Genomic DNA, 26,760 nt, shown 5'->3' with positions numbered 1-26,760 from the left:
GGAGTTGTCATTGCTGGAATTTATAGTTCACCTACAATCAAAGAGCATTCTAAACTCCACCAATGATGGAATTGAACCAATCTTGGTACACAGAACTCCCATGACTTATAGAAAATACTGGAAGAGTTTGGTGGGCATTGACTTTGAGTTTTGGAGTTGTAGTTCACCTACATCCAGAGAGCACTGTGGACTCAAATTATGATGGATCTGGACCAAACTTGGCACGAATACTCAATATGCTCAAATGTGAACTCTGGTGGATATTGGGGAAAATAGACTTGACATTTGGGAGTTGTAATTGCTGAGATGTATAGTTCTCCTACAATCAAAGAGCATTCTGAATCCCAGCAGATAGAATTGGGCCAAACATCCCACACAGAACCCCCATGACCAACAGAAAATACTGTGTTTTCTGAAGGTTTTTGGCGACCCCTCTGACACCCTCTCACAACTCCCCCAGGTTGAGAAACGATGCTGTATAACCTTTGAGACTAACTAGGGAATAGAGGTTTACAGTATGAGCAAGTAAACCAGAATCTACAAAAGTGTGTCCCAGAAAATTCTTTTCTCTGCTTAGGTTCAGGACTCCTTTTAATGTTTCTTTACACTGCAGCAAACTAAGGCTAGCATCCTATTAGTCTCCTAGGCATAGGTAGGTGCAGCTTATGCACATGGTTACCGTTTTTTGGACCTCCCAGCAGCCAGGTGCTGTCAAGCCATTGCTAGTGGGCAGGAACCAGAGGAGAAAGTGATTCAGACCTTGAAGATCCAGTGGCTTTGAGTTTGACAGAGAAGGAAAAAGCAAATACATCTGAACTCAGACCAGCTGCTTCTCTGTAGCTGAATGATGCTTTTCTTCTTTCCATGAAGTTACAGTAGTAGGCGAAGGCACAGAATTATGGTACCTTCCAAAATCAGTTATCCTAGTGCAAAAAGAATGACTGCCAAAGATCTGCAGAGTAACAGAGATGGACAAACTGACTCTTTTGATCAAGGAGAAATCTTTGATTACCTTCAAGAGAAATTGGGAGGGCAAACATAAACTGTAGGACTTATGAATTAGACCAGGGGTTCTCAGTGTGTTTCACCCTCTTGAAGCAAAAGTTTATTGTGGAGCCCCAAGAAATAGTGTATGTATGTATGTGTGTGTGTCTCAAGCATGGGCAAACTTTTGGACACAGGGGTCACATTGCCATTTTAAATTTGACAGATGGGCCAGGCCAGTGGCAGATGGATGGATAGTATTTGTGTGAACTAATTAAAAAACATGAACAAATTCCTATGCACGCTGTATGTACCTTGTTTGTAGTGCAAAAGAAAGAACGAACAATGCAATATTTAAGATGAAGGAAAAAAATAACCAACATAATCTTATCATTGCAAGACTTCAGGGGCCATCCAGTACAACCCCTTCTGCCATGCACAAAAAGCACAATCAAAATATACCCAAAAGATGCCCAACTAGCCTTTGGAAGAAGAAGAAGAAACTTCAGGGGGCATCCAGTTCAACTCCTTTATGCCATGCAGTAAAAGCACACTCAAAGCATTCCCTACAGATGGCCATGCAGCCGTTGGGATAATAGAAACAGCAGAACAACAACAACAGCAATAATAATAATAACAACAACCCCAGGGGCCACCCAGGCCAACCCCCTTCTTCCATGCAGGAAAAGCACAATCGAAGTACACCCAAAAGATGGAGCCTTTGGAAGAAGAAGGAGGAGGAGGAGAAGGAGAAGAAGGAGAAGGACAACAACAACAGAAACGCCAGGGGCCATCCAGTTCAACTCCTTTCTGCCATGCAGTAAAAGCACAATCAAAGCATTCCTAACAGATGGCCATCCAGCCTTTGGGATAATAGAAGCAGCAGCAGCAGCAGAACAACAACAAGAACAACAAAAGCCCCAGGGACCATCCAGTTCAACTCCTTTCTGCCATACAGGAGAAGCCTAATCACGCTTCTGCTGTTTCGGCAGCTCCAAACTTTAATTTCCCTGCATTTCTCAGGAGGAGGAGGAAAGAGGAGATGAGAAGCAGCATGGTGCTGCAGAACCCCTCACTATCATTCGCAGAGCCCCAAGGGCTCCACAGACCAAGTCAAGTAAAAAGGGATATGAATTCACAGTCAGTGAGGGTGAAATTCATAAAATTGTTTTGTGTGTGTGTTTTTGTTGTGCTTCTGTGTTGGTATAGTTTGTCTATCTATCTATGTTAAGGTAAACAAGGGTTTTGTCAGTGTGTTTCTCACTAGTTTTGGTTGATAGTGGATTGTACTAACCAGTTAGCTTACTGTATAATTATAACAAAACATTTTAAGGTTTCCTGTAATATACTTATTGGAAAAGAAAGAGAGAGAAACTAATTGACTAATTGAGGACTAATTGAGATTCTCCCAGTCAAATGGAGATAGTACAAACAGCATGGGCATAGGTACAGCTATAATAATTTTATTTTTGTGCCCCATCTCTATCTCCCAGAAGAGACTCGGGGAGGCTTACAATGGGGACCAAGCCCGGCCAACATAGTTAAAATGTAACACATTAGAATCATAGAATCAAAGAGTTGGAAGAGACCTCATGGGCCATCCAGTCCAACCCCCTGCCAAGAAGCAGGAATATTGCATTCAAAGCACCCCTGACAGATGGCCATCCAGCCTATGTTTAAAAGCTTCCAAAGAAGGAGCCTCCACCACACTCCAGGGCAGAGAGTTCCACAGCTGAACGGCTCTCGCAGTCAGGAAGTTCTTCCTCATGTTCAGATGGAATCTCCTTTCTTGTAGTTGGAAGCCATTGTTCCGCGTCCTAATCTCCATGGAAGCAGAAAACAAGTTGCTCCCTCCTCCCTGTGACTTCCTCTCACATATTTATACATGGTTATCATATCTCCTCTCATCCTTCTCTTCTTCAGGGTAAACATGCCCAGCTCCTTAAGCCGCTCCTCATAGGGCTTGTTTTCCAGACCCTTGATCATTTTAGTCGCCCTCCTCTGGACACATTCCAGCTTGTCAATATCTCTCTTCAATTGTGGTGCCCAGAATTAGACGCAATATTCCAGGTGTGGACTAACCAAAGCAGAATAGAGGGGTAGCATGACTTCCCTAGATCTAGACACTATGCTCCTATTGATGCAGGCCAAAATCCCATTGGCTTTTTTTGCCGCCACATCACATTGTTGGCTCATGTTTAACTTGTTGTCCACGAGGACTCCAAGATCTTTTTCACACATACTGCTCTTGAGCCAGGCATTGTGCCCCATTCTGTATCTTTGCAACACTTATGTCTGGAATAATACTCGTAAGGAAGGTAGTATATATGGGACTCTAATCAATATTTACATGGAAAAGCAAACAAATATAATGAAAACACTGGTCACTGCATGAGCGGATGTGATAAGTTACATCTAAAGGGAAGATTTCTTTGTTCCATGTTGTCCCAGGATTATGCAAGAAGCACTCATGAGCAGAAATGGAAAACACAGATGAAAAGAGTTAACAATTAATGGTTAGTGTGCTGTTTTTGAGCCAGATATTGAGCTCATTAATGGTTCATTAAAGCATTAGCCCTTTTCTGCTAACTCTCCAACTCATCTTGAGCAAAGGTTGCAAATTACATCCTAATTGCAAACAATGGGAGAGTCAAAAATATTAAGTCTTAGAATAAGGAACATCGAAACCAATTCCTTAGCGGAAAAGAGGTGTTGAAAACAATGTTAGCAACGGAAAGTCTTGCGAGTCTGATCAATAGTTGGAACAGCTGGGGGAGGGGGGTGGATTTGGAAAATTCTGTCTATAATGAAATTAGCAAACTTTTGCTGGTCGTGGAAAAACTGAGAAGGATCAGACACTTTTCAGTTAAGACAGACAAAGCTTGTCACTCCCCGAAATCACTATTTGGGAGCTAATTAACGTTCCGTTCTTCTGTTTTCTGCATGAAGTACCTGGCTAATTATAATGTTATAAAAAAGTTTCCTTGCAGAGTAACGCCGTATGGAATAATTGGTGGCAGTGGTAGTACGATTGCCTCCCCCCTTTCCTTTTGGCGGATTGTATATTCTTTTAGAAATGGCACATGGGAGGAGGAGTTCAGTGCTGCGGAGAATGAACAAATTATTCTCCCAAAGGGAGCCATGGAGCATCGTTTCTGATCCACTTCAACTCACACCAGTAGTTGTGGTATTACTTAAAATGCACCAGAGGGATTACCTTGCTTTGTTTTCCCAGGGCACAAAATTGGCGACCTAACAAAAACAGCACAGTTAGGGGCCTCTCTCTCTCTCTTCATTTTCTTAGCTAGGATTTACGAAAAGTCTGATTAATCTGATGACAGGTCATGGGCAGGCAATTCAGGCTCCTGCTTTAATGAGAAGGAGAAGAAAAAGAAAACATTACAAGCAAATTATGTTCTACAGCAGGGAGACTCCCCAGGGAACAAATTTTAACAGGTTTAATACACATCTGTTGCTGGTTCCTGGATGACATTACAAGCCACAAGTTATTTAAGGAGTATCGTCCCTAAGAGAAGACTTTCCGGGACTGTAATTGGCTTTTCATTGTGATTAAATGCTAAAGTTTTGGTGCTGAGGACATTATTCCTTGCCTTGGACAGGAAAGAGAAAGAAGCAATAAACCACCAAAGGAAAGAAAAAGAAACAAACAGAGAAAAGCTATTTCTTGCCCCATGGAGTTTTGAAAATTCCATCCTGATGTGTTCATAAATTTATTTATTATATACCAATTACCAGGAAATGCCTGAGGGGAGAGGTGGTCTTAAAAGAAAACATTATCAAGAAAAAAGGTGGAAATAAACTACTAAATTAAGTATTGATTTGGCTGGTGGCAGTAGGTTATCAATTAGGAAGCTTTGGCCTCAGAGGCAGGGATGCTAATTCAGACGTACTCCAGGTATTTGTAACTTTAATTCCTGACACCTTGTGACATCTGAGACCTCTGTGTTAAGTTTGTCTTCTTCATTTCCATGGCTAGACAAACATCTATCGTGTGTGTGTGTATACGTGCACACACAAACACACACACACATACACTAGCCGTCCCCTGCCACACGTTGCTGTGGCCCACATGGGGGTTCTGTGTGGGAGGTTTGGCCCAATTCTATCATTGGAATGCTCTGTGATTGTAGGTGCACTATAAATCCCAGCAACTACAATTCCCAAATGTCCAGATTCTATTTTTCCCAAACTCTACCAGTGTTCACCTTTGGGCATATTGAGTATCCATGTAGAGTTTGGTCCAGATCCATCATTGTTTAAATCCACACTGCTCTCTGGATGTAGGTGAACTACAACTCCAAAACCAAAGGACAGTGCCCACCAAACATTTCCAGTATTTTCTGTTGGTCATGGGAGAACTGTGTGCCAAGTTTGGTTCAATTCCATCGATGGTGGGGTTCAGAATGCTCTTTGATTGTAAGTGAACTATAAATCCCAGCAACTACAACTCCCAAATGAAAAAATCAATTTTTTTAGTGAAGGACATACATTGGGTTGTTAGGTGTCTTGTGTCCAAATTTGGTGTCAATTCGTCCAATGGTTTTTGAGTTCTGTTAATTCCACAAACGAATATTACATTTTTATTAATATAGATATATATGGCCAGGTTTTAGCACTGCAGGTTAAACTATTAGCTGCAGCTGCGGTAAATATTGTCACTCCAAGGTTTACAGTTCGAAGCCTGGGTCAGGGTGAGCTCCTGGCCTTTAGCCCAGCTTTTTACAACCTAGCAGTTCCAAAGCAAAAAAAAATGTGAGTAGATAAATAGATACCGCTTTAAAAAGCAAGGAAGGCATTTTAAGGCACCCTAAAAGGAAAAATGCCATAAAATGCCAATGATCAATCAAAAAAAGGAGGAAGTTTACAAACAAAAAAGCTCTTCAACAGGGAGATGGAGCGACAGTGGAGGGCAACTAAAATGATCAAGGGTCTGGAGAACAAGCCCTATGAGGAGCAGCTTAAGGAGCTGGGCGTGTTTAGCCTGAAGAAGAGAAGGCTGAGAGGAGAAATAATAGCCACTGCTGAACGGCTCTCACAGTCAGGAAGTTCTTCTTCTTGTTCAGATGGAATCTCCTTTCTTGTAGCTTGACGCCATTGTTCCCTAGTCTCCAGGGAAACAGAAAAAAAGTTTGCTCCCTCCTCCATGTGACTTCCTCTCACACATTTATACATGGCTCTTATATCTCCTCTCATCCTTTTCCAGGCTAAACATGCCAAGCTCCTTAAGCCACTCCTCATAGGGCTTGTTCTCCAGACCCTTGATCATTTTAGTCACCCTCACCAGACAGCTCCTCCTGTAAGTTCAAGCAGCCCACTGTCTCCATAGGTTCTTCATCCACAGATTCAACCAACCATAGCTTGACTGTTTTGGGAAAGAAATTCCCCAAAAAAGCAAACTTTTCAAGTGGTTTATAGAATGTTTCTTTTTTTCAAAATGCAAGGTTTACTTGACTTGTTTGTTTCATTTCACTTGTGCATGTTAGTTCTGGTTAAAAGCTTCACTGTGGGAAACATGTTGAACTGCTCTTCCTTTTTTGTTGTGTTCTAAGAATCTATCCCTATGGTTCTGATGTTATTTTTACTTGGGTACCAAGTTGTCACTTAATGGAAAACGTGCTCCTGGTTATTACTTCATTAACTGAGGTATATCTACAATGTCACTAACAGGATTCTGTCCCCTGAGTGTCAGTGTTCAATGGAGAATTTTGAGATGTGGTCTGGGCTATATATACAGCTCCTGCCATCAGTGCGAAATCATCTTGTCTCTTGTGTACAGTTTCATAGAATCATAGAGTTGGAAGAGATCTCATGGGCCACCCAGTCCAACCCCCTGCCAAGAAGCAGGAAAATTGCATTCAAAGCACCCCCGACAGATGGTCATCCAGCCTCTGTTTAAAAGCTTCCAAAGAAGGAGCCTCCACCACACTCCGGGGCAGAGAGTTCCACTGCTGAACGGCTCTCACAGTCAGGAAGTTCTTCCTCATGTTCAGATGGAATCTCCTTTCTTGTAGTTTGAAGCCATTGTTCTGTGTCCTAGTCTCCAGGGAAGCAGAAAACAAGCTTGCTCCCTCCTCCCTGTGACTTCCTCTCACATATTTATACATGGCTATTATTTCTCCTCTCAGCCTTCTCTTCTTCAGGCTAAACACGCCCAGCTCCTTAAGCTGCTCCTCATAGGGCTTGTTCTCCAGACCCTTGATCATTTTAGTCGCCCTCCTCTGGACACATTCCAGCTTGTCAATATCTCTCTTCAATTGTGGTGCCCAGAATTGGACACAATATTCCAGGTGTGGTCTAACCAAGGCAGAATAGAGGGGTAGCATGACTTCCCTAGATCTAGACACTATGCTCCTATTGAAGCAGGCCAAAATCCCATTGGCTTTTTTTGCCGCCACATGACATTGTTGGCTCATGTTTAACTTGTTGTCCACAAGGACTCCAAGATCTTTTTCACACCTACTGCTCTTGATCCAGACGTCCCCCATTCTGTATCTTTGCATTTGGTTTTTTCTGCCTAAATGATGTATCTTGCGTTTGTCCCTTCATTTTGTTAGTTTTGGCCCATCATCTCTCTAATCTGTCATGATCGTTTTGAATTCTGTTCCTTCCCATTTTGATAAGACACTTCTATATCAAAGCAGCGTCATGGGAATGTTGAGAGTGGGCTTCTTTTGCACTGTAATGGGAGGAACTACCCAAGCATCCTGCTCCATCCATGCCCTTCTCTTGACTGCTCTACTATTTCTCTGTTGCTTGAAACTCGCAAGCTTCCTCCAGTTTAAATCACAAACTGAACAACAGACCCATGAACATTTGAGTTAGTGTCTCCTTTAAAGAATTCCATCTTTCAAAAAACCAGCCAGCGAAATGATTCATTGCCTGTCACTTGCAAGCATGCATTATTTATAGCAGTTTCAAAACTGTTCCCCTTTCAGCATGTGTCTCCAGATTAGTTTATAAAGTGCCTCCTTTTGTCTAGTCACTCAAAGTAGTTAATCCCCCCAATCCCCATCACATGTGGCAAAAGACTTTTGAGGATGTCTCCTCTTCTCCCAACCCATTCCAGGTTTGGTGATCAAACAAAAAACTGGAGACACCAACAACTACATTAAGCCAAATTTGGCACATGTTTAATGAGCTGCTCTTTGCATCCCTTGACTAGTCAGTTTCCAGAGTCAGCTCAAGTTATAGTTGCTGCCTGGCTTTCCTTTCCAATTAGGAATCCACAGAAAAACTTCCAGAAGGATTGCTTTCAAGTCATGGTTCCAATCATCTGTTTTTGATATTGCATCCAAATTCAACACCTGAGGAGAGAATTTCACTTTGCCATGTGGAACGTCCTCCTCTTCACTGCCTGGCTGTACACTCCAGGATGGCCATTTCTTTTTAATTTGACAAGAGTACGTGCATATACTTGCATTACAACAAATCATTTGAAAAAAATTCCTGATGGCATCCTGCCGTTTGGGGTAGTAGACTCTCCTTCATTGGAAATATTTAAACGAACATTAGAAACAGAGGTTAGATCTCTCAGTGTGCTTTAGTGGAAGATTCAACTAGAAGAAAGTAGGAATTGATGAGTTTAGGAGAACTTTCCAACTATGTGATTGAATAATTCTAGGATAAGGTGGTCAACTGAGTTCCTTATTTTACGCCAAGGACCTGAGGAGCACAAAAACAGACGTGGTGCTTGCTTTGCCAATCCATCATCTAGTTCAGCGTTTCTCAACCTGGGGGTCAGGACCCCTGGGGGGGGGTTGCGAGAGGGTGTCAAAAGAGTCGCCAAAGACCATCAGAAAAACACTGTATTTTCTGTTGGTTATGGGGGTTCTGTGTGGGAACTTTGGCCTAATTCTATCTCTGATGCAGTTCAGAATGCTCTTTGATTGTAGGTGAACTATAAATACCAGCAAATACAACTCCCAAATGTCAAGGTCTATTTTACACAAACTCCATCAGTGTCCACATTTGGGCATATTGAGTATCTGTGCCAAGTTTGGTCCAGATCCATCCTAGTTTGACTCTCTGGATGTAGGTGAACTACAACTCCCAAACTCAAGGTCAGTGCCCACCAAACTCTTCCAGTATTTTCTGTTGGCCATGGGAGTTCTGTGTGCCAAGTTTGGTTCAATCCCATCGTTGGTGGAGTTCGGAATGCTCTTTGATTGTAGGTGAGCTATAAATCCAAGCAGCTACAACTCCCAAATGACAACTCAACACCCCACCCTACCCCCCAAAAAAACCCTCACCAGTATTCAAATGTGGGCATATTGGGTATTTGTGCCAAATTTGGTCCAGTGAATAAAATACATCCTGTATATCAGATATTTACATTATGATTTATAACAATAGAAAATTTACAGTTATGAAAGTAGTAATGAAAATAATGTTATGGTTGGGGGTCACCACAACATGAGAAATGATATATAGGGGTCGCAGCATTAAGAAAGATCATTGAGAACCACTGATCTAGTTGGAGACTCAAAAGTTTTGTTTCTTATTGAGTTGTTTATTATTGTAAGGAGACATGTAGGGCCGTTCCCTTGTTGTCATATTGAGTCATTTCCGATTTATAGTGGACTTAATGGAGACTGGGTTTCCTTGTCAATATTTCCTCAGAGCCTTTTTTTGCCTTCCTCTGAGGTTGAGAGTGTGTGATTTGCCAAAGGTCACCCAATGGCTTTCCATGGCCATGTGGGGATTCAAACCCTGGTTGCCCAGTTCCCAAGTCCAACACCTACAACCCAAAAATACAGTCAGAACTCTGGAATAGTTAGTGCTATTTCCATGGCCTATTTATTTATCATATCGGAAGTGAACCGAGGGTACAGTTGTAATGTATCTAAGAAACACAAAGTTTTTAATATTTGGCGTTACACTAAATGTCCTTTGACCAGTAGCTGGCCACTTGGTGTTACTATAAGAAGGTCCTCCATTGTGCACGTGGCAAAGCTCAGACTGTATTTTAATAGGTGGTCTGTGATTTGCTCTTCTCCACACTCGTATGTTGTGGACTCCACTATGTGGCCCCATTTTTTAAGGTTGGCTCTGCATCTCGTGGTCCCAGACTACCTTCCAAGTTGTCTGGACTCTGTCACGTTGCCAGGGCTCTACCTTATTTAGGTAGAGATTGACCAAACTCCCAGTTTTATCAAACAGATTAATTAAAACAGCACTTACTTGCTGGCTGTTTTTATAGTCCAAAATATAAAACACAAAGATAGCTCACAGCTACAGAATAAACAAAAACTGATAGCAAAAATAACTTTGTAGTCATAAAGGTCCAATCCAATGGTCAAATGCCGAGAGTTCCATAAACAAAGTCCAGGGATCAAGAGTCAAAGATACCATAGTCAAAAGCCAGTCCAAAGGTTCAAGGTTCAAGGTTCCAGGATTCCAAGATTACAGGAGACAGGTCAGGATACCAAAAAATCCAACAGACCTGGGGGGGAATCAGCAGCATCCACCACCAAAATACAACAGATACTTTTCTCCCAAAGATCAGTCCCAAGGCTACCTCCTTATATCCAGAAACACCCAGCTGCAACCCATCTCTTGCATACCTCCACCCTTAATTACTTTCACCCATGAACTGTTACTTACAAACTACTCAGCCCTTTAGAACCAAAATTTACATTAACCCTTCTATCACCAACTGCCAGGTCTACCACCACCAACCACCATCAACTATGGAACATATGACAGACTCTCGCTTGCTGAGTTGTTCCTACGAGTATCTCTGTAGTTCTTTGAAAAATATTTCTTGATTTAAGATGCTGGCGTGCTGGCTGATGTCACCGCCTTGGTCCTTTCTTTATTGGCTGCTACTTCCCGTACAAGAAAGGAGATTCCATCTGAACATGAGGAAGAACTTCCTGACTGTGAGAGCCATTCAGCAGTGGAACTCTCTGCCTTGGAGTGTGGTGGAGGCTCCTTCTTTGGAAGCTTTTAAACAGAGGCTGGATGGCCATCTGTCAGGGGTGCTTTGAATGCCATATTCCTGCTTCTTGGCAGGGGGTTGGACTGGATGGCCCATGAGGTCTCTTCTAACTCTTTGATTCTATGATTCTATGATGTCAGGTGGTGCAATACTGGCTATACAGTATAATTTCTCCAGTGGTGTAGGGGATTGACATCCTGTGATAATGCGGCATGTCTCATTAATAGCCACATCCACTATTTTAGCGTGGTGAGATGTGTTCCACACTGGGCATGCGTAATCAGCAAAGCGAAATGACATATGTCTTCACCGTATCTAGTTGTGATGCCCTATGTCTATAATTCTATATTAATTTTTATTTGTGGCTAACTTTCACTCTTATTCTTTTGCTCAGATCTGAAAGGTGTGGTTTCAGCCAAGAATGATATCCGTGTTGAGATTGTTCACAAGGAGTCTGCCTCAGGCAGAGAAACCGAGGAACACCCAACGATCAAGCAGTTGATGGTGAGGATTTATTTTTCTCTTTCTTTAATCTGTTGTTCTGCCTAACCTTTGACAGTAATGAGTGCCGGCGCATGCGGTTCAGTGCACTAAAGCCCACTGACGGCAAATGCTGCTCTTCCCAAATCTCACGCGTCGCTCAGAGCTGCTAAAGAAGGAAAGAAAGGGGAAAAAAACCCTCCCAGAGTGCAACTTTTGCTAATGAAGATAAAAGGCCAGGAGAGGTTTGTTATTGCTGCTCAGCAAGCCGCCTGTAGGCTCTGATGAAAAGAAAGGTTTCCCAGCCCTTAATAATGAAATTGACGTCGCTGCAAATGGACATAAAGAAAGCTGGGCAACCTATTATTATTATAATAATCTAATTAGGCACTAATCACTAAGCCAGACTGAAAAGGCCTACGTGATACATACTGGCAAGATAACTATGCATCACACACACACACCAACACATGCATGCAGACACATACCTCCGCCTTTCAAAGGAAAAGATCATTAGCCTCATTACTGTCAAACTGTCACAGCTCCCCAAATGGAATTGGAGTGACCCCAGGATAGTCACAGTCACAGTCACCCCAGACTCTTCTTCAGAGACAGCCTTGGTGCCTGAGGCTAAAAATCTAAAAGACCATCTCTAGAGTGGCTAAAAAAAAACTCCACCATAATACAGTATGTTAAAGAAACTGACAGATTATATACCTGACAGGTTGCTCCAAAACATGTGCTTTCAGCCTATTTCTAGAGCTGTCATCTCTTTATAACTTGTGGTAGACCAGGATTGGTCCTTTTGAGTCATCTGACAGCATACACCAGTTGCATGATCCCATGCCTTTGAAAGGAGTTCATTCTGCCAGGGTCACTGTCAGGCCCCGATCCAAGCTGCATGCTTCTTTCCATGGATAGATCCTAGAAGCGACGGGTAACTCTGGCTTTCTAGCTGTTTCTCAGTCTCCAACTCCCAACAACCCTACATACTAGTTGCGTTTAAGCAGCAGCTGATGTTTTGCAAACTCTAAAAGACTTGTTGCTGCAACTTACAAAGACTCTAGAAATCTCTGTGTTTAGTTAATTAGCATTCCTCCCAGTTGTGATGGCATGTCCGAGCCTTTGGGAAAAACGATAGTGTCTGGCTTTACTTGGGGGCTATCCGTATACCTTCTGTTAAGACTGAGATCCTTAACACACAGGATGAAAAGATAACCAAATGAGTTTACTGAATAAAGAGTGAACTCCATCTAGGACTATTATAAAGTAACTTAAAACAGTACATTACAAAAGGAGCCTTTGCTGGCTGCAGGCATCTCTCTGCAGTCTTCTGCCTCTGGTGCAAAACGATGGTTTACAAGCTGTTGCTTATAAGCTGTCTCTATCTTCTTTCTTGTGAAACTTAAGCTGGTCAAAATCTTCTATTGTCACTGGGATTGGTGGTATAAGAATATTGCCGAATGCAGGTGCTAAGGATGCCTGTTGTGATTACATGCCTGAGCCTTTGGGGAAAATGATAATGTCTGGCTTTACTTGGGGGCTATCTGTATACCTTCTGTTAAGACTGAGATCCTTAACACACAGGATAAAAAGATAACCAAATGAATTTATTTGAAAACAAGATGAATAAAGGGTTAACTCCATCTGGGACTACTATAAGGTAACTTAAAACAGTACATTACAAAAGGAGCCTTTGTTGGCTGAAGGCATCTCTCTGGAGTCTTCTGCCTCTTGTGCAAAACGATGGTTTACAAGCTCTTGCTTATAAGCTGTCTCTGTCTTCTTTCTTGTGAAACTTAAGCTGGTCAAAATCTTCTGTTGTCACTGGGAGTGGTGGTATAAGAATATTGCTGAATGCAAGTGCTAAGGATGCCTGTTTTTGGGTTTGCGTGGGCCTAGGGCAGTGTTTCTCAACCTGGGTGTCGCAAAGGAGATATCAAAGGGGTCGCCAAAGACCATCAGAAAATACAGTATTTACTGTCGGTTATGGGGGTTATTTATGGGAAGTTTGGCCCAATTCTATCATTGGTGGGGTTCAGAATGCTCTTTGATTATAGGAAAGCTATAAATCCCAGCAACTACAATTCCCAAATGTCAAGATATTTTTTAACCAAACTCCACCAGTGCTCACATTTGGGCATATTGAGTATGCATGCCAAGTTTGGTCCAGATCCATCATTGCCCTTAGGTCTTGTGTTTGGGCCCAGAACCTCCAGGTCTTCAGATGATACTGAACTGGCAATCCTTGTTATAGTTCAAAGGCATCTAGATAGCCACTGCCGCCTACTTCTGCTGTAGACAGATCCACAAGCTTTTGTTGACAGTGAAGAAGGAAGAAGTGTTCATAAAAACGGGCTAAGGGCTGGGCCTCTGAGCACTTTCCTGATCTCTACTGTTGCTAATACACCAGACTGTAGAGAAAAGCTTTACCAGCCCCTCGTCACTGCTGTGTTCTGCATCCAAATGCCAGCATTGCTTTTTGCCTGCTGGTGTCACGTTCTAAATGACTAATACAAGCAAAACAAATGGAAAGGACAGTGAACCATAAAAAATAAACCCATCCAGCCATAAAAAGGAGAGAACAGAAGTGAAGGTGGGGAGTGCAGGGGAGGAGTAGATGGGTTTTGGGGTATGTTTAAGTGATTTTGCATCCATAAAGTCACTCACACACACACACCACTGCTTCAGTTTCTCTACTGCCTTTTGTAATTATTCATTTCTTTGAGTTGGGAAGAATACTCTTCGAGTGATCAATGGAATTCCCATTTTGAGAGATACACTTTGCAGGGTGGACAGAATCAATTTTAGACGGTACATATGTACCAAATGAGACCCTTGAAATCGGTTTGAAAGGACAGTGAGTGGCAGAGGCTTGAGATTGCTTGCTATTCCCCTGGTGGTGTTCTGGATTCTGAATTGCCGTCTTGTTTTATTTCAAAAGGCCTCCATAAGATAGATGTTTTAGGGAAGTTTATAATCTATTAGTTTTCGCTCAGCACTCAAAGAGAATATGGAAAATGAGAGAAGGAGGTTGGACGGAATGGCCCTTGTGGTGTTCTCCAACTCCATAACTGTGTTATATAGGGGCATCTTTAACTGTGAGTGGATAGACACTGCTTTATTCTTTTACTCCTCATAAGGTAAAGGCAAAGGTTTCCCCTGATGTTAAGTCTAGTTGTGTTCATCTCTGGGGGGTGGTGCTCATCTCAATTTCTAATCCAAAGAGCTGGCATTGTCTGAAGACACCTCCAAGGTCATGAGGTCGTCATGACCAGGGGCGGCTCAACCCATTACACAAAGTAAGCATTTGCAGTATAGTTGATTTTGCCCTGGGGCGCTCTTGAGGCGCTCTTGGGGGAAAATAGAACTTGACATATGCAAGTTGTCGTTACTGAGATGTATAGTTCACCTACAATCAAAGAGCATTCTGAACTCCACCAATGACGGAATTGAACCAAATATGCACACAGAACTCCCACGACAAACAGAAAATATATATATATCAGTGATTTCTTGGGGGGGGGGGCGCAAAATATTGTTTGCTTACCGTTGAAAATTGCCTAGGGTCACCTCTGAGCATAACTGCATGGAGTACCGTAACCTTCCCACCGGAGCAGTACCTATTGACCTACTCACATTTAATAGATTCATAGAATGTGAAGCATTATATATAAAATATTCATAGAACCGTAGAGTTGGAAGAGCCCTCATGGGCCATCCAGTCCAACCCCATTCTGCCAAGAAGCAGGAATATTGCATTCAAAGCACCCCTGACAGATGGCCATCCAGCCTCTGCTTTAAAGCTTCCAAAGAAGGAGCCCCCACCACACTCCGGGGCAGAGAGTTCCACTGCTGAACGGCTCTCACGGTCAGGAAGTTCTTCCTAATGTTCAGATGGAATCTCCTTTCTTGTAGTTTGAAGCCACTGTTCCACGTCCTAGTCTCCAGGGAAGCAGAAAACAAGCTTGCTCCCTCCTCCCTGTGACTTCCTCTCACATATTTATACATGGCTATCATATCTCCTCTCAGCCTTCTCTTCTTCAGGCTAAACATGCCCAGCTCTTTAAGCCGCTCCTCATAGGGCTTGTTCTCCAGACCCTTGATCATTTTAGTCGCCCTCCTCTGGACACATTCCAGCTTGTCAATATCTCTCTTCAATTGTGGTGCCCAGAACTGGACACAATATTCCAGGTGTGGTCTAACCAAGGCAGAATAGAGGGGGGGCATTACTTCTCTAGATCTGGACACTAGGCTCCTCTTGATACAGGCGAAAATCCCATTGGCTTTTTTTGCCGCCACATGACATTGTTGGCTCCTGTTCAAGTTGCTGTGCACGAGGACTCCAAGATCTTTTTCACACGTACTGCTCTCGAGCCAGGTGTCCCCCATTCTGTATCTTTGCATTTCGTTTTTTTCTGCCTAAGTGGAGTATCTTGCATTTGTCCCTGTTGAACTTTACCTATTGATGTACTTTTTTGCCGCCACATGGGATTTTGGCCTGCATCAATAGGAGCATAGTGTCTAGATCTAGGGAAGTAATGCTATCCCTCTATTCTGCCTTTCCATCTTTTCGAACTGCAGAAGCTGGGGCTAACAACGGGATCTCACCCTGCTCCCCGGATTCGAACCGGTGACCTTTTGGTCAGCAAGTTCTGCAGCTCAGCGGTTCAACCCGATGTGCCTCCAGGGGCTCCCCTTACATCTCAATATATGACACAACTTGAAAAAAAATCATTTTTTTGATTACAACTCCTAGAATCCCTTCAGCCAGAGTGGATAGAAAAATAATTTTAAGCTCCGTTTAAAAGATGCAATGTTTCAAAGCCTATAAATGCAAAAACAACATGTGTTTGTGCATTGAGAGTTTTAAAGGGAAGTAATGGCACGAGGTGGCAGAGCGAGTAAATCTTCTCTCCAGCAACAGAACTTTCAATTTGGCTTGGTTCTAATCTAAAGTATGCTTAACAGACTGACTAGTCTATCCTTGCCATTTTGATGATCTGAACCAGTTCTCCTTTCAGGAGGCCATTCTTCAGATAGCACTAATGAAGATCTCCTTCAGTCCTCATTAGGAAGCCCCCGTGTCTTTTTCTTCTTATTGCTCACGATGCCTGACTCTAGCAATAAAACATCCAGTCCGTGCATCTTCACTAAGGTCCTAATAAGAAGCTCCAAATTTGTCAATGAGCTGACAGATCAAATTAAAGAATCCAGCCTCATTAATGAGCAGCAATGATGACTTCTTGGCGGGGTGTAGGCTGTACTGATGGCATGGATGGAGCAAAGCTAACCTGCTGTGCATCGACAGAGTAAAAAGCATGCGAAGAGGTGGCAGTGTGAAGAGTAAGGAACTGCTCTCTTAGCTCCCAGACTGAGAATTGCTTCTTGCAGGGCTCTCCTCTTCACACATCAACTCTGGTTAAAGTCAGCAACATCCCTGGAAGTTGATAAACAAGCTCTTCGACTTCATTTGGCCATTTCCACATTGGGTTGGCAGCCCCTGTTTGTAGGGTCCATTTTATTTATCGTGTCATCAGCAACCATACCATTGTATTTCAATTCTAACAGAACAAAACAAACACACAGATTAAAAAGAAAAGAAAAAAAAACACAGATTTTGCAACTTGGTAGTTGGTTAAATGTCCTTTGACCAGTATCTGGCCACTTGGAGTGCCTCTGGGGTTGCCGCAAGGAGGTCCTCCATGGTGCATGTGGCAGGGCTCAGGTTGCATTGCAGTAGGTGGTGTGTGGTTTGTTCTTCTCCGCACTCGCATGCCGAGGATTCCACCCTGTAGCCCCATTTCTTAAGATTGGCTCTGCATCTTGTGGTTCCAGAGCACAGTCTGTTCAGCGCCTTCCAAGTCGGCCAGTCTTCTGTGTGCCCAGGAGGAGTCTCTCATCTGGTATCACCCACGGACTGAGGTGCTGGGTTTGGGCCTGCCACTTTTGGATTCTCGCTTGCTGGGGTGTTCCAGCGAGTGTCTCTGTAGATCTAAGAAAACTATGTCTTGATTTAAGTCGTTGACGTGCTGACTGATACCCAAACAGGGGATGAGCTGGAGATGTCTCTGCCTTGGTCCTTTCACTATTGGCTGCTACTTCCCGGCGGATGTCAGCTGGTGCAATACCGGCTAAGCAGTGTAATTTCTCCACATGGTGTGGGGCGCAGACACCCTGTGATAATGCGGTATGTCTCATTAAGAGCCACATCTACTGTTTTAGTGTGGTGAGATGTGTTCCACACTGTAGGGTCCAGAAGAAGAGGAAAGATGAGGAGGAGGATTAGGAAGAGGAGGAGGAGGGAAAAGACGATCTTACATGAGATCTGTACTTGGGATGGTTGGATTTGTCAAGTTGATTTCCACAGACGCCATCCTTTTCCCATCTTGAATGGTTTTATTCTATTGTATATTGGTTGTAATATTTGTATAGTGTATCTATATCTATCTATATATATATAAATGCTCTGTGCATAACGAGTACCTTAAAAACAAAAAAACCAATGAACGAAATCACACCACATTTGGCAACAAAACATCTCACAACACAAGGAGTGTCTATCACTCAAAAAATTATGATTTTGTCATTTGGGAGTTGTAGTTGCTGGGATTTATAGTTCACCTACAATCAAAGAACATTCTGAGCTCCATCAATGATTGAATTGAACCAAACTTGGCAGACAGAACTCCCATGACCAACAGAAAATATTGGAGGAGTTTGGTAGGCATTGGCCTTGAATTTGGGAGCTGTAGTTCACCTACATCCAGAGAGCACTGTGGACTCAAACAATGATGGATCGGGACCAAACTTGGCACAAGCACTCAATACGCCCAAATATGAACACAGATGGAGTTTGGGGGAAATAGACCTTGACATTTGGGAGTTGTAGTCACTGGGATTCACAGTTCACCTACAATCAAAGAGCATTCTGAACCCCACAAACGACAGTATCGGGGCAAACTTCCCACACAGAACCCCCATGACCAACAGAAAATACTTAAGGCCATCCAATCCAACTCCCTTCATCAGGGCAAGAAAACATTATCAAATTCCTCCTGACAAAGAGCCATCCAGCCATAGATAGATAGATAGATAGATAGATAGATAGATAGATAGATATGATTCACACACAGAGAGATATAGTATCATAGATCTGAAAAGGACCCTTAAAGAAGGACAATGATATGTTGCATGTTCCAGGGTGAGCAAACCAGACACTCCACATCAACACTGACAAAGAAACAGCATAAAGAAATTACATATATTAGAAACTAACACTTTCTCGTAACTTTATTTTCCAGATCAACAGACTAGGCCACAGCAACGTGTGGCAGGGGACAGCTAGTGTTTTATGTAATTGATTATGTTGTTGTTTATGTTTTGATTTTATTTTGTTGCTGTGTTGTTGGGCTTGGCCCCATGTAAGCTGCCCCAAGTCCCTGTTGGGGAGATGGTAGCGAGGTACAAATAAAGATTATTATTATTATTATTATTATTATTATTATTATTATCTACAAGCCTGTTCTTTGTAGATTTGGTTTACATAAAAGAGAAGCAAACCTGGGACATTGTAAAGACAAATTATAAAATTCACATGTATATCATGATGCCACACTTGTTCACAACCACAAAATGCAGGTCACGAAGTCGACAGACTAGCTGTAGTAGTTTTCAACTCCAATAATAGGTGTTTTTGTAAAATTAATAAGTTCAAATAGCCCATTCAAGTCTTACAATTACCTGGACTATCAAAGACAATGAGATTTAGCACATTCAGGATGGCACTAAGCATGATACATCAACCATAACTGCACAGAGTGTACCATTCAATCAAAAAGTGTTGGATTCTTTTTTGTCGTATCAGGAGGACTTGAGAAACTGCAAGTCGCTTCTTGTGTGAGAGAATTGGCCATCTGCAAGGACGTTGCCCAGGGGATTCCTGGATGTTTTAATGTTTTATCATCCTTGTGGGAGGCTTCTCTCATGTTCCTGCATGAGGAGCTGGAGCCGATAGAGGGAGCTCATCCGCGTTCTTCCCGGATTCGAACCTGCGACCTATTGGTCTTCCGGCACAGGGGTTTATCCTGTCAAAACGTGTAATACATGAGGAGGAAAAGAGAGAGAAATGTACCCACTTTTGCCCTGAGATTTTTCCTTCTTACCCTAGGACAGTGATTCCCAACCAGTGGTCCATGAACCACCAGTGGTCCACAAGAACGAAAATATGGTCCACGACCTCACCATTACTACACTGTTGCCTCAAAACCATGCAGCAACAAGAGCGACTGGTCTCATGAAACTCTCTTAAAGTGCCGAGGCAATGGGATGTCAGGAGGGGAGAGGCTGACTATCCCGAAAGATTACTACTACCCCATCAACTCTAGATTATTAAATATGGTTTGCTATGGGTGAGCAGATGGCAATAACTGGATGGCATATGTTCTGTATCAAAAACTAGAGCTGATGTGGTCTATCCAATGCAATTTTCTGAATCAGCACTCCAAATAACTGAACCGAATCTAAAGTTGATCAAAAGCCGATTCGTAACCCATTTAGTACTAATGTGGGAAAGTGGTCCCTGGACAAAGTGGTTGCTGGTCAAAAATGGTTGGGAACCACTGCCTTAGGGACTGAAGAAGTGGGACCAGACCCTGAGATCTCTGAATGTTTTTCACTACCACTACTACCCCAAATACAACATTACAACATGGATAGCCCATGACGATATCTTGCTGCATTGAAAATTAGCCCCTCCTGCTTCCAATACTGTAAGAATTGCAGCTAAACCTATAGAAACCTGAAGGGAGGTATAATCAGATTCTCATTGTAATGAATAAAAAAGTCTTGAGATATCAGTCTTGTGAGCTTTGGTTCCACTATGCCCATGATTAACATTAAAATCGAAACTGTGCCAATTGAAACTGGGGTGTCCCCATTGATGGAGCTTGCATCTTTTTCACGATTCTTAACCTCATCACCTCCCACCATTAATAAAAAGCAAGGACTAGAGAGATGTTGGAGAGAGGAGACTCAGAATAATTTCCCTGTATTATCTTTGTCATTGGTCATTTTACAGCCAATTCTCACTGCGCTCTGTTTCCTGATCACATTGCTAACCTCTCGGTGTCCCTTTGAATTATCTCTCTGCCCTCTGTGATGTTCACAACACCTCACCATTTAATATCAACTGTGAATATGATTAACATGCCCGAGTCCTCTCGTGTTGAGACTATATAATGCAGATGTTAAATAGGAGCAGACAGAACATCAGCCGCCACAGTACTCCATTAGACAACACCTCCCTGGCACTCAAAGGATTACAGAGCATCATTATCCTTTCTGCTTGCCCTTCACACACTTCTCAATCCGTGCGACAGGGCTCACTTCCAAGTTCGCCTGAATTACTGCTACGTGTTTTTTTTCAAATCAGATGGCCATGAAAACACTTTGTGGAATCTAAAGGTATTATGGCAACTGCACCTCCCTTCCTCTACTAATTTTGTAATTCCATCAGAAAAGCAATCAGGTTTGTGCCATGCAATTTGCTCTTTCTCGGCACGATGGGTTGCCTGTTGCTAATGTTTTCTTTGTCCCCTAGGAAACTTCTCTAATGTTTCCACTACTGAGGTCCTATTGGATCAACACCACTGGGATCTCTTGTTCCCTTTCTTTTGAAAAATGGATCACATGCTCTTTCTTCTCTGCTTTGCAACCAGCACAGTTCACAGCGGCTTTTCGTAACTGATAGTTACAACGCCTAGGAGGTCACTCACTCCTTGCATTGCCAGTTCGAGATAGAGGTCACTTTTTTCCAGTTATTCCTCTCTCCCTCTAATTCTATTTCTAAAGCAATTACCTGCACAATCATTAAGCAAAGAGGTATTTAGAGGTTCTTGGAAGCAATTATACATCAGCGGTAGGCCATTTTTAGGAATGTAAAGAAGATTTACACATGTTCTCATCCTCTGAGAGAAACGTGTGTTGCCACATTTTGAGACACCCCACAAAAATATGTCACCTGCCTCTGGCTTTTTGTTTCTGGGTATGAGAGAGAAATCCAGCATTTGGTTTTTGTTTTGTTTTGTTATTTCTTCATTAGCAGCAAGAGCAAAATGTGAGAGGAGAGGGAGTTCAAAAATCCCAAAATGTGAGAAATCTCCCACCACCACCCCCCCTCCCATGTGCATAATTTCAGGTAAATGTGCAGGTTAAAGTGAAGAGAAGGTGTAACAGGGTCAGTACTGGAAGAGCCGAAGAGGATCAGGTTTATTTCAGACTCAGTAGAATCATAGAATCATAGAGTTGGGCCATCCAATCTAATCCCCTGCCAAAAAGCAGGAATATTGGATTCAAAGCACCCCTGACAGATGGCCATCCAGCCTCTGTTTAAAAGCTTCCAAAGAAGGAGCCTCCGCCATGCTCCGGGGCAGAGAGTTCCACTGCTGAACAGCTCTCACAGTCAGGAAGTTCTTCCTCATGTTCAGGTTGAATCTCCTTTCTTGTCGTTTGAAGCCATTGTTCCACGGCCTAGTCCCCAGGGAAGCAGAAAACAAGCGTGCTCCCTCCTCCCTGTGACTTCCTCTCACATGGCTATCATATCTTCTCTCAGCCTTCTCTTCTTCAGACTAAACATGCCCAGCTCCTTAAGCTGCTCTTCATAGGGCTTCTTCTCCAGACCCCTGATCATTTTAGTCGCCCTCCTCTGGACACATTCCAGCTTGTCAATATTTCTCTTGAATTGTGGTGCCCAGAATTGGACACAATATTCCAGGTGTGGTCTAACCAAGGCAGAATAGAGGGGGGGGCATTACTTCTCTAGATCTGGACACTAGGCTCCTCTTGATACAGGCGAAAATCCCATTGGCTCTTTTTGCCATCGCATCACATTGTTGGCTCAAGTTTAACTTGTTGTCCATGAGGACTCCAAGATCTTTTTCACACATACTGCTCTCGAGCCAGGCATCATCGTCCCCCATTCTGTATCTTTGCATTTTGTTTTTTCTGCCTAAGTGGAGTATCTTGCATTTGTCCCTGTTGAACTTCATTTTCTTAGTTTTGGCCAAACATCTCTCTAATCTGTGAAGATCATTTTGAATCTTGCTCCTGTCCTCCGGAGTATTTGGTGTCGTCTGCAAACTTGATGATCATGCCTTCTAACCCTTCATCTAAGTCATTAATAAAGATGTTGAACAGGACTGGGCCCAGGACAGAACCCTGCGGCACTCCACTCATCACTTCTTTCCAGCATGAAGAGGAGGAAGCATTGGGGAGAATCACCCTCTGGGTTCGTCCCATTAACCAATTACAGATCCACCTCACCGTAGTTTTGCCTAGCCCACATTGGACTAGTTTGTTTGCCAGAAGGTCATAGGGGGACCTTGTCGAAGGCCTTCCTGAAATCCAGGTACGCTACATCCATGGCATTCCCCGCATCTACCCTCAGCTTGTAACTCTATTGAAAAAAGAGATCAGATTAGTCTGGCATGACTTGATTTTGATAAATCTAGTAGTAAATTTCTAAACAAAACACAGGGATTTCATGTGGCTGGTAAGGAGCCCCTGATGGCACAGGGGGTTAAACCACTGAGCTGCTGAACTTGCTGACCAAAGGGTCACAGGTTGGAATCCAGGGAGCGGCATGAGCTCCCACTGTTAGCCCCAGCTTCTGCCAACTTAGCAGTTCAAAAACATACAAATGTGAGTAAATCAATAGGTGCCCTTCCGGTGGGAAGGTAACAGTGCTCCATGCAGTCATGCTGGCCACACAGCCTTGGAGGTGTCTATGGACCAAGAGAGAAAAGACCAAGTGATGCCTGATAGACCCTTACAATTCACCACTTAGATTCAGGATCTCAGCCTAGGTGGTCCCATTGAACCGATTATTGGAAGATGAGTCAACATTTATTGATTGCTGAAATGGCAAGTAAACATCTATTTAATGAGACGAATAATAGGATTTAGGCCTTGGTAATTAACAGGTGGATTGACTCACTCATGTAAACATGACAACTTGCAATGGTACGCTATCGAAATCCAAAAAATATGCGCACAATAGGAACAAATTCAAGGTCACAAATCTCTCTCTCTCTTTTAACAAAGTCCAATTGCCTGTGTGAGTCAGAGCGAAGTCACTGACATTTTTCCATTTTGAGAAACCTTGTTGACTAGGGTGGGTGTGGATGTGTTCCTATGCATGACACAAAGACATTCAACACGTGCATGTCTATGACACAGAAATGCTCTCATGTGCCCTCCAGTGTTTCTTTTTTGTTTCATTTTGCTTGTCAAAGACTTTTTAAAAACCTCAGTCTAAGACCTCATTGATTTTTGAGCTGTAATTAATTTCATCCTTTGCTGCTTTTTGTCAATGAGTTCTCTCTCTCTCTTTATCTCTCTTCCATCCTCTTGCTCCAGTTTTCTTGTCTGCTTTTTAAAAGATAGGACTCCACTTCTTTCTCCCTTTTGCCATTGCTTTCCTCTCCATACTAGATAATCTGTACATGCCAAAGCTTGAAATCACCTTGGAACAGGCTGCCAAGCACTGGAATTTCTAAGCCCACATTCTTTGAAAAGCTGGATTTTCCCAGCAGATGGCAACTAAGCATGTTAATAGTCTGAATCTTTTGGGAAACCTTATATCTTCTGTACCCAAAGTCATCCTTCCTAGGGCACACTGATATAGCCATGTCTTTTTGTTCCAGGAGTAAAAATTCCATATTGGCAGCAGAGGTGTGTGTCACTGATGTGACAGATTTCCAAGCGGTTACAGATGATAATGGGGTAAACAGAGTATGGTCAAAGGAAAGGCAGCAATACATCCCACAATGCATATCTCAAGGTAGTCAGTAGCACCATTTGGTAAACAATGTGTCCTAGATGGTGACAACTTTAAATAAACTATCCAAGATGTTGACCAATAATAGATGTATTGCTTATTTCAGATGTGGCAGAATTTGCTGGCCTGCTATAGGCAAAAGTGAAGCACTTGGGACAAGAACTACAAGCATGGGTGGTTACTAGGCCTGGGTAACAACGGAAAAATTTGTTTCTAAAATCGATTCGTTTTTTGGGGTTTTTTGCGTTTCGATATTTAAAAGAATTCCGAAATTTTTCTTTTAAAAAGTTCGATATTTACGAAATTTCGTAAATGTTTAAAAAATTACGAAACATTAACGAAACAAATACGAAACAATAACGAATCGATTCGTTAATGGCGGACGCGACCACGCAATACGCTAAAAAACCTCCAAATGGGACAGGGCGAACTTCTGAAGCTTCCCTCTCCCTCTGTTGTTGACTGTTGGTGTGATATTTATAATTTTTTTTCACTAATTAAACAAAAACCAACTATAAAACTTGCCCCAGACATGCGGAAATAATAACGAAACGACCTCAAACCGATAACGAAGCGAATACATAACGAATCCGAAGCATTTACTAAACGAATTTAAAAATTCGTTACATTTTTAAGTTGCTCCAGAATGGTTCGTTATCGCTTCGTTATAAAAAAAATAACGAATTTTTAACGAATTACGAATTAACGAAACGAAACCGCCCAGTCCTAGTGGTTACTTTTTATTTTGCTTTTTAAAAAGTATTTTAAAGAAGTAAGCAATTTGCCACAGTTACAGTTGAAGTTCCCTGAGATACTTGATCACCGTGAATAGTTGTAGTTGCACAAACAGGTTTTTTTCAGGCCCGTAGCCAAGATTTTGTTTCAGGGAGGGGGGGCTGAGTTTGATTCGGGGGGTGCTGAGTCTGAGTGAAAGAGGGTCTACCCTAGCAAACCTTTTGCCAACCTAACTGTTCGAAAACATGCAAATGTGAGTAGATCAATAGGTACCGCTCTGGCAGGAAGGTAATTGCACTCCATGGAGTAATGCCGGCTACATGACCTTGGAGATGTCTATGGACAATGCCAGCTCTTCAGCTTGGAAATGGAGATGAGCATCAACCCCTAGAGTCAGACAAAACTGGACTTAATGTCAGGGGAAAACCTTTACCTTTACTAAAATAATAATTAGGAGCCCTTGGTGGATCAGTGAGTTAAAGCGCTGAGCTGCTGAACTTGCTGACCAAAAGGTCGTAGCTTCGAATCCAGGGAGTGGCATGAGCTCCTGCTGTTAGCTCCAGCTTCTGCCAACCTAGCAGTTTGAAAACATGTAAAGGTGAGTAGATCAATAGGTACTTCTCCAGTGGGTACATAACTGCACTCCATGCAATCATGCTGGCCACATGTCCTTGGAGTGTCTACAGACAATGCCGGCTCTTCGGTTTAGAAATGGAGATGAGCACCAACCCCCAGAGTCGGACACAACTGGACTTAATGTCAGGGGAAAACCTTTACCTTTTAAAATGATCATTGCACAACAGGAGGAGTTAAGTTATCATAGAATCATAGAATCCTAGAGCTGGAAGAGACCTCATGGGCCATCCAGTCCAACCCCCTGCCAAGAAGCAGGAATATTGCATTCAAAGCAATATTGCATTCAAAGCAGGAATATTGCATTCAAAGCAATATGGCCATCCAGCCTCTGCTTAAAAGCTTCCAAAGAAGGAGCCTCCACCACACTCCAGGGCTGAGAGTTCCACTGCTGAACGGCTCTCACAGTCAGGAAGTTCTTCCTCATGTTCAGATGGAATCTCCTTTCTTGTAGTTTGAAGCCATTGTTCCGCGTCCTAGTCTCCAAGGAAGCAGAAAACAAGCTTGCTCCTTCCTCCCTGTGGCTTCCTCTCACATATTTATTCATGGCTATCATGTCTCCTCTCAGCCTTCTCTTCTTCAGGCTAAACATGCCCAGCTCCTTAAACCGCTCCTCATAGGGCTTGTTCTCCAGGCCCTTGATCATTTTAGTCACCCTCCTCTAGACACATCCCGTTATGTTTCAGCCATGACATAATGCAGTTCTACCTTCATTACTGGGGGATGGAATGAAATACAAGTAACTCATTTAATATGCTTAGTTACTTTCAAGCTCAGAGGTGCTGCTGCTCAAAGCTACCTGTGCCAGACAATGACCAGAGCACTCTTAGTGACTCATAGTGATGTATTGAGGAGTGACTGCAGCGCAAGTCCTTTTTTCAGATGTTACACACAATATATAGTACCTTCCTGGTCAAAACCTTCTCCCTTTTATATAGTGGTGATATTGTCGCACCATTTTCTGAACCCTGGTGACCACTGCTCAACTCAGAGTGTGTCTCTGTGACACTGGCATACAGTTTACCCTCCTATTTTTCCAAGATGTAGTATATGCTGATAAAACTCTGGGTTACTATAGCATCAAATAGGTAGCTTGCATCTTGTTGATGAAATACAGTGGCCTAAGTCA

General features: G+C 42.8%; 1 protein-coding gene across 3 annotated transcripts in view; it reads left to right on the top strand.

Annotated features, from left to right (window-relative positions):
* KIRREL3 (kirre like nephrin family adhesion molecule 3) overlaps positions 1 to 26,760 on the top strand; it is a 952,985-nt gene that overhangs the window by 912,148 nt on the left and 14,077 nt on the right. For all 3 annotated transcript variants that reach the window (XM_060787109.2, XM_060787106.2, XM_060787107.2), the window contains one exon: positions 11,340 to 11,449. In XM_060787109.2, the coding sequence (XP_060643092.1) occupies positions 11,340 to 11,449 (110 nt within the window). The remainder of the gene's footprint in view (positions 1 to 11,339; positions 11,450 to 26,760) is intronic.

This window comes from Anolis sagrei, chromosome 7 (genome assembly GCF_037176765.1).
Source record: "Anolis sagrei isolate rAnoSag1 chromosome 7, rAnoSag1.mat, whole genome shotgun sequence".
Lineage (NCBI taxonomy): Eukaryota > Metazoa > Chordata > Lepidosauria > Squamata > Dactyloidae > Anolis > Anolis sagrei.
The sequence above is the reverse complement of the archived record's forward strand: the minus strand, read 5'-3'. Positions and strand labels throughout refer to the sequence as shown.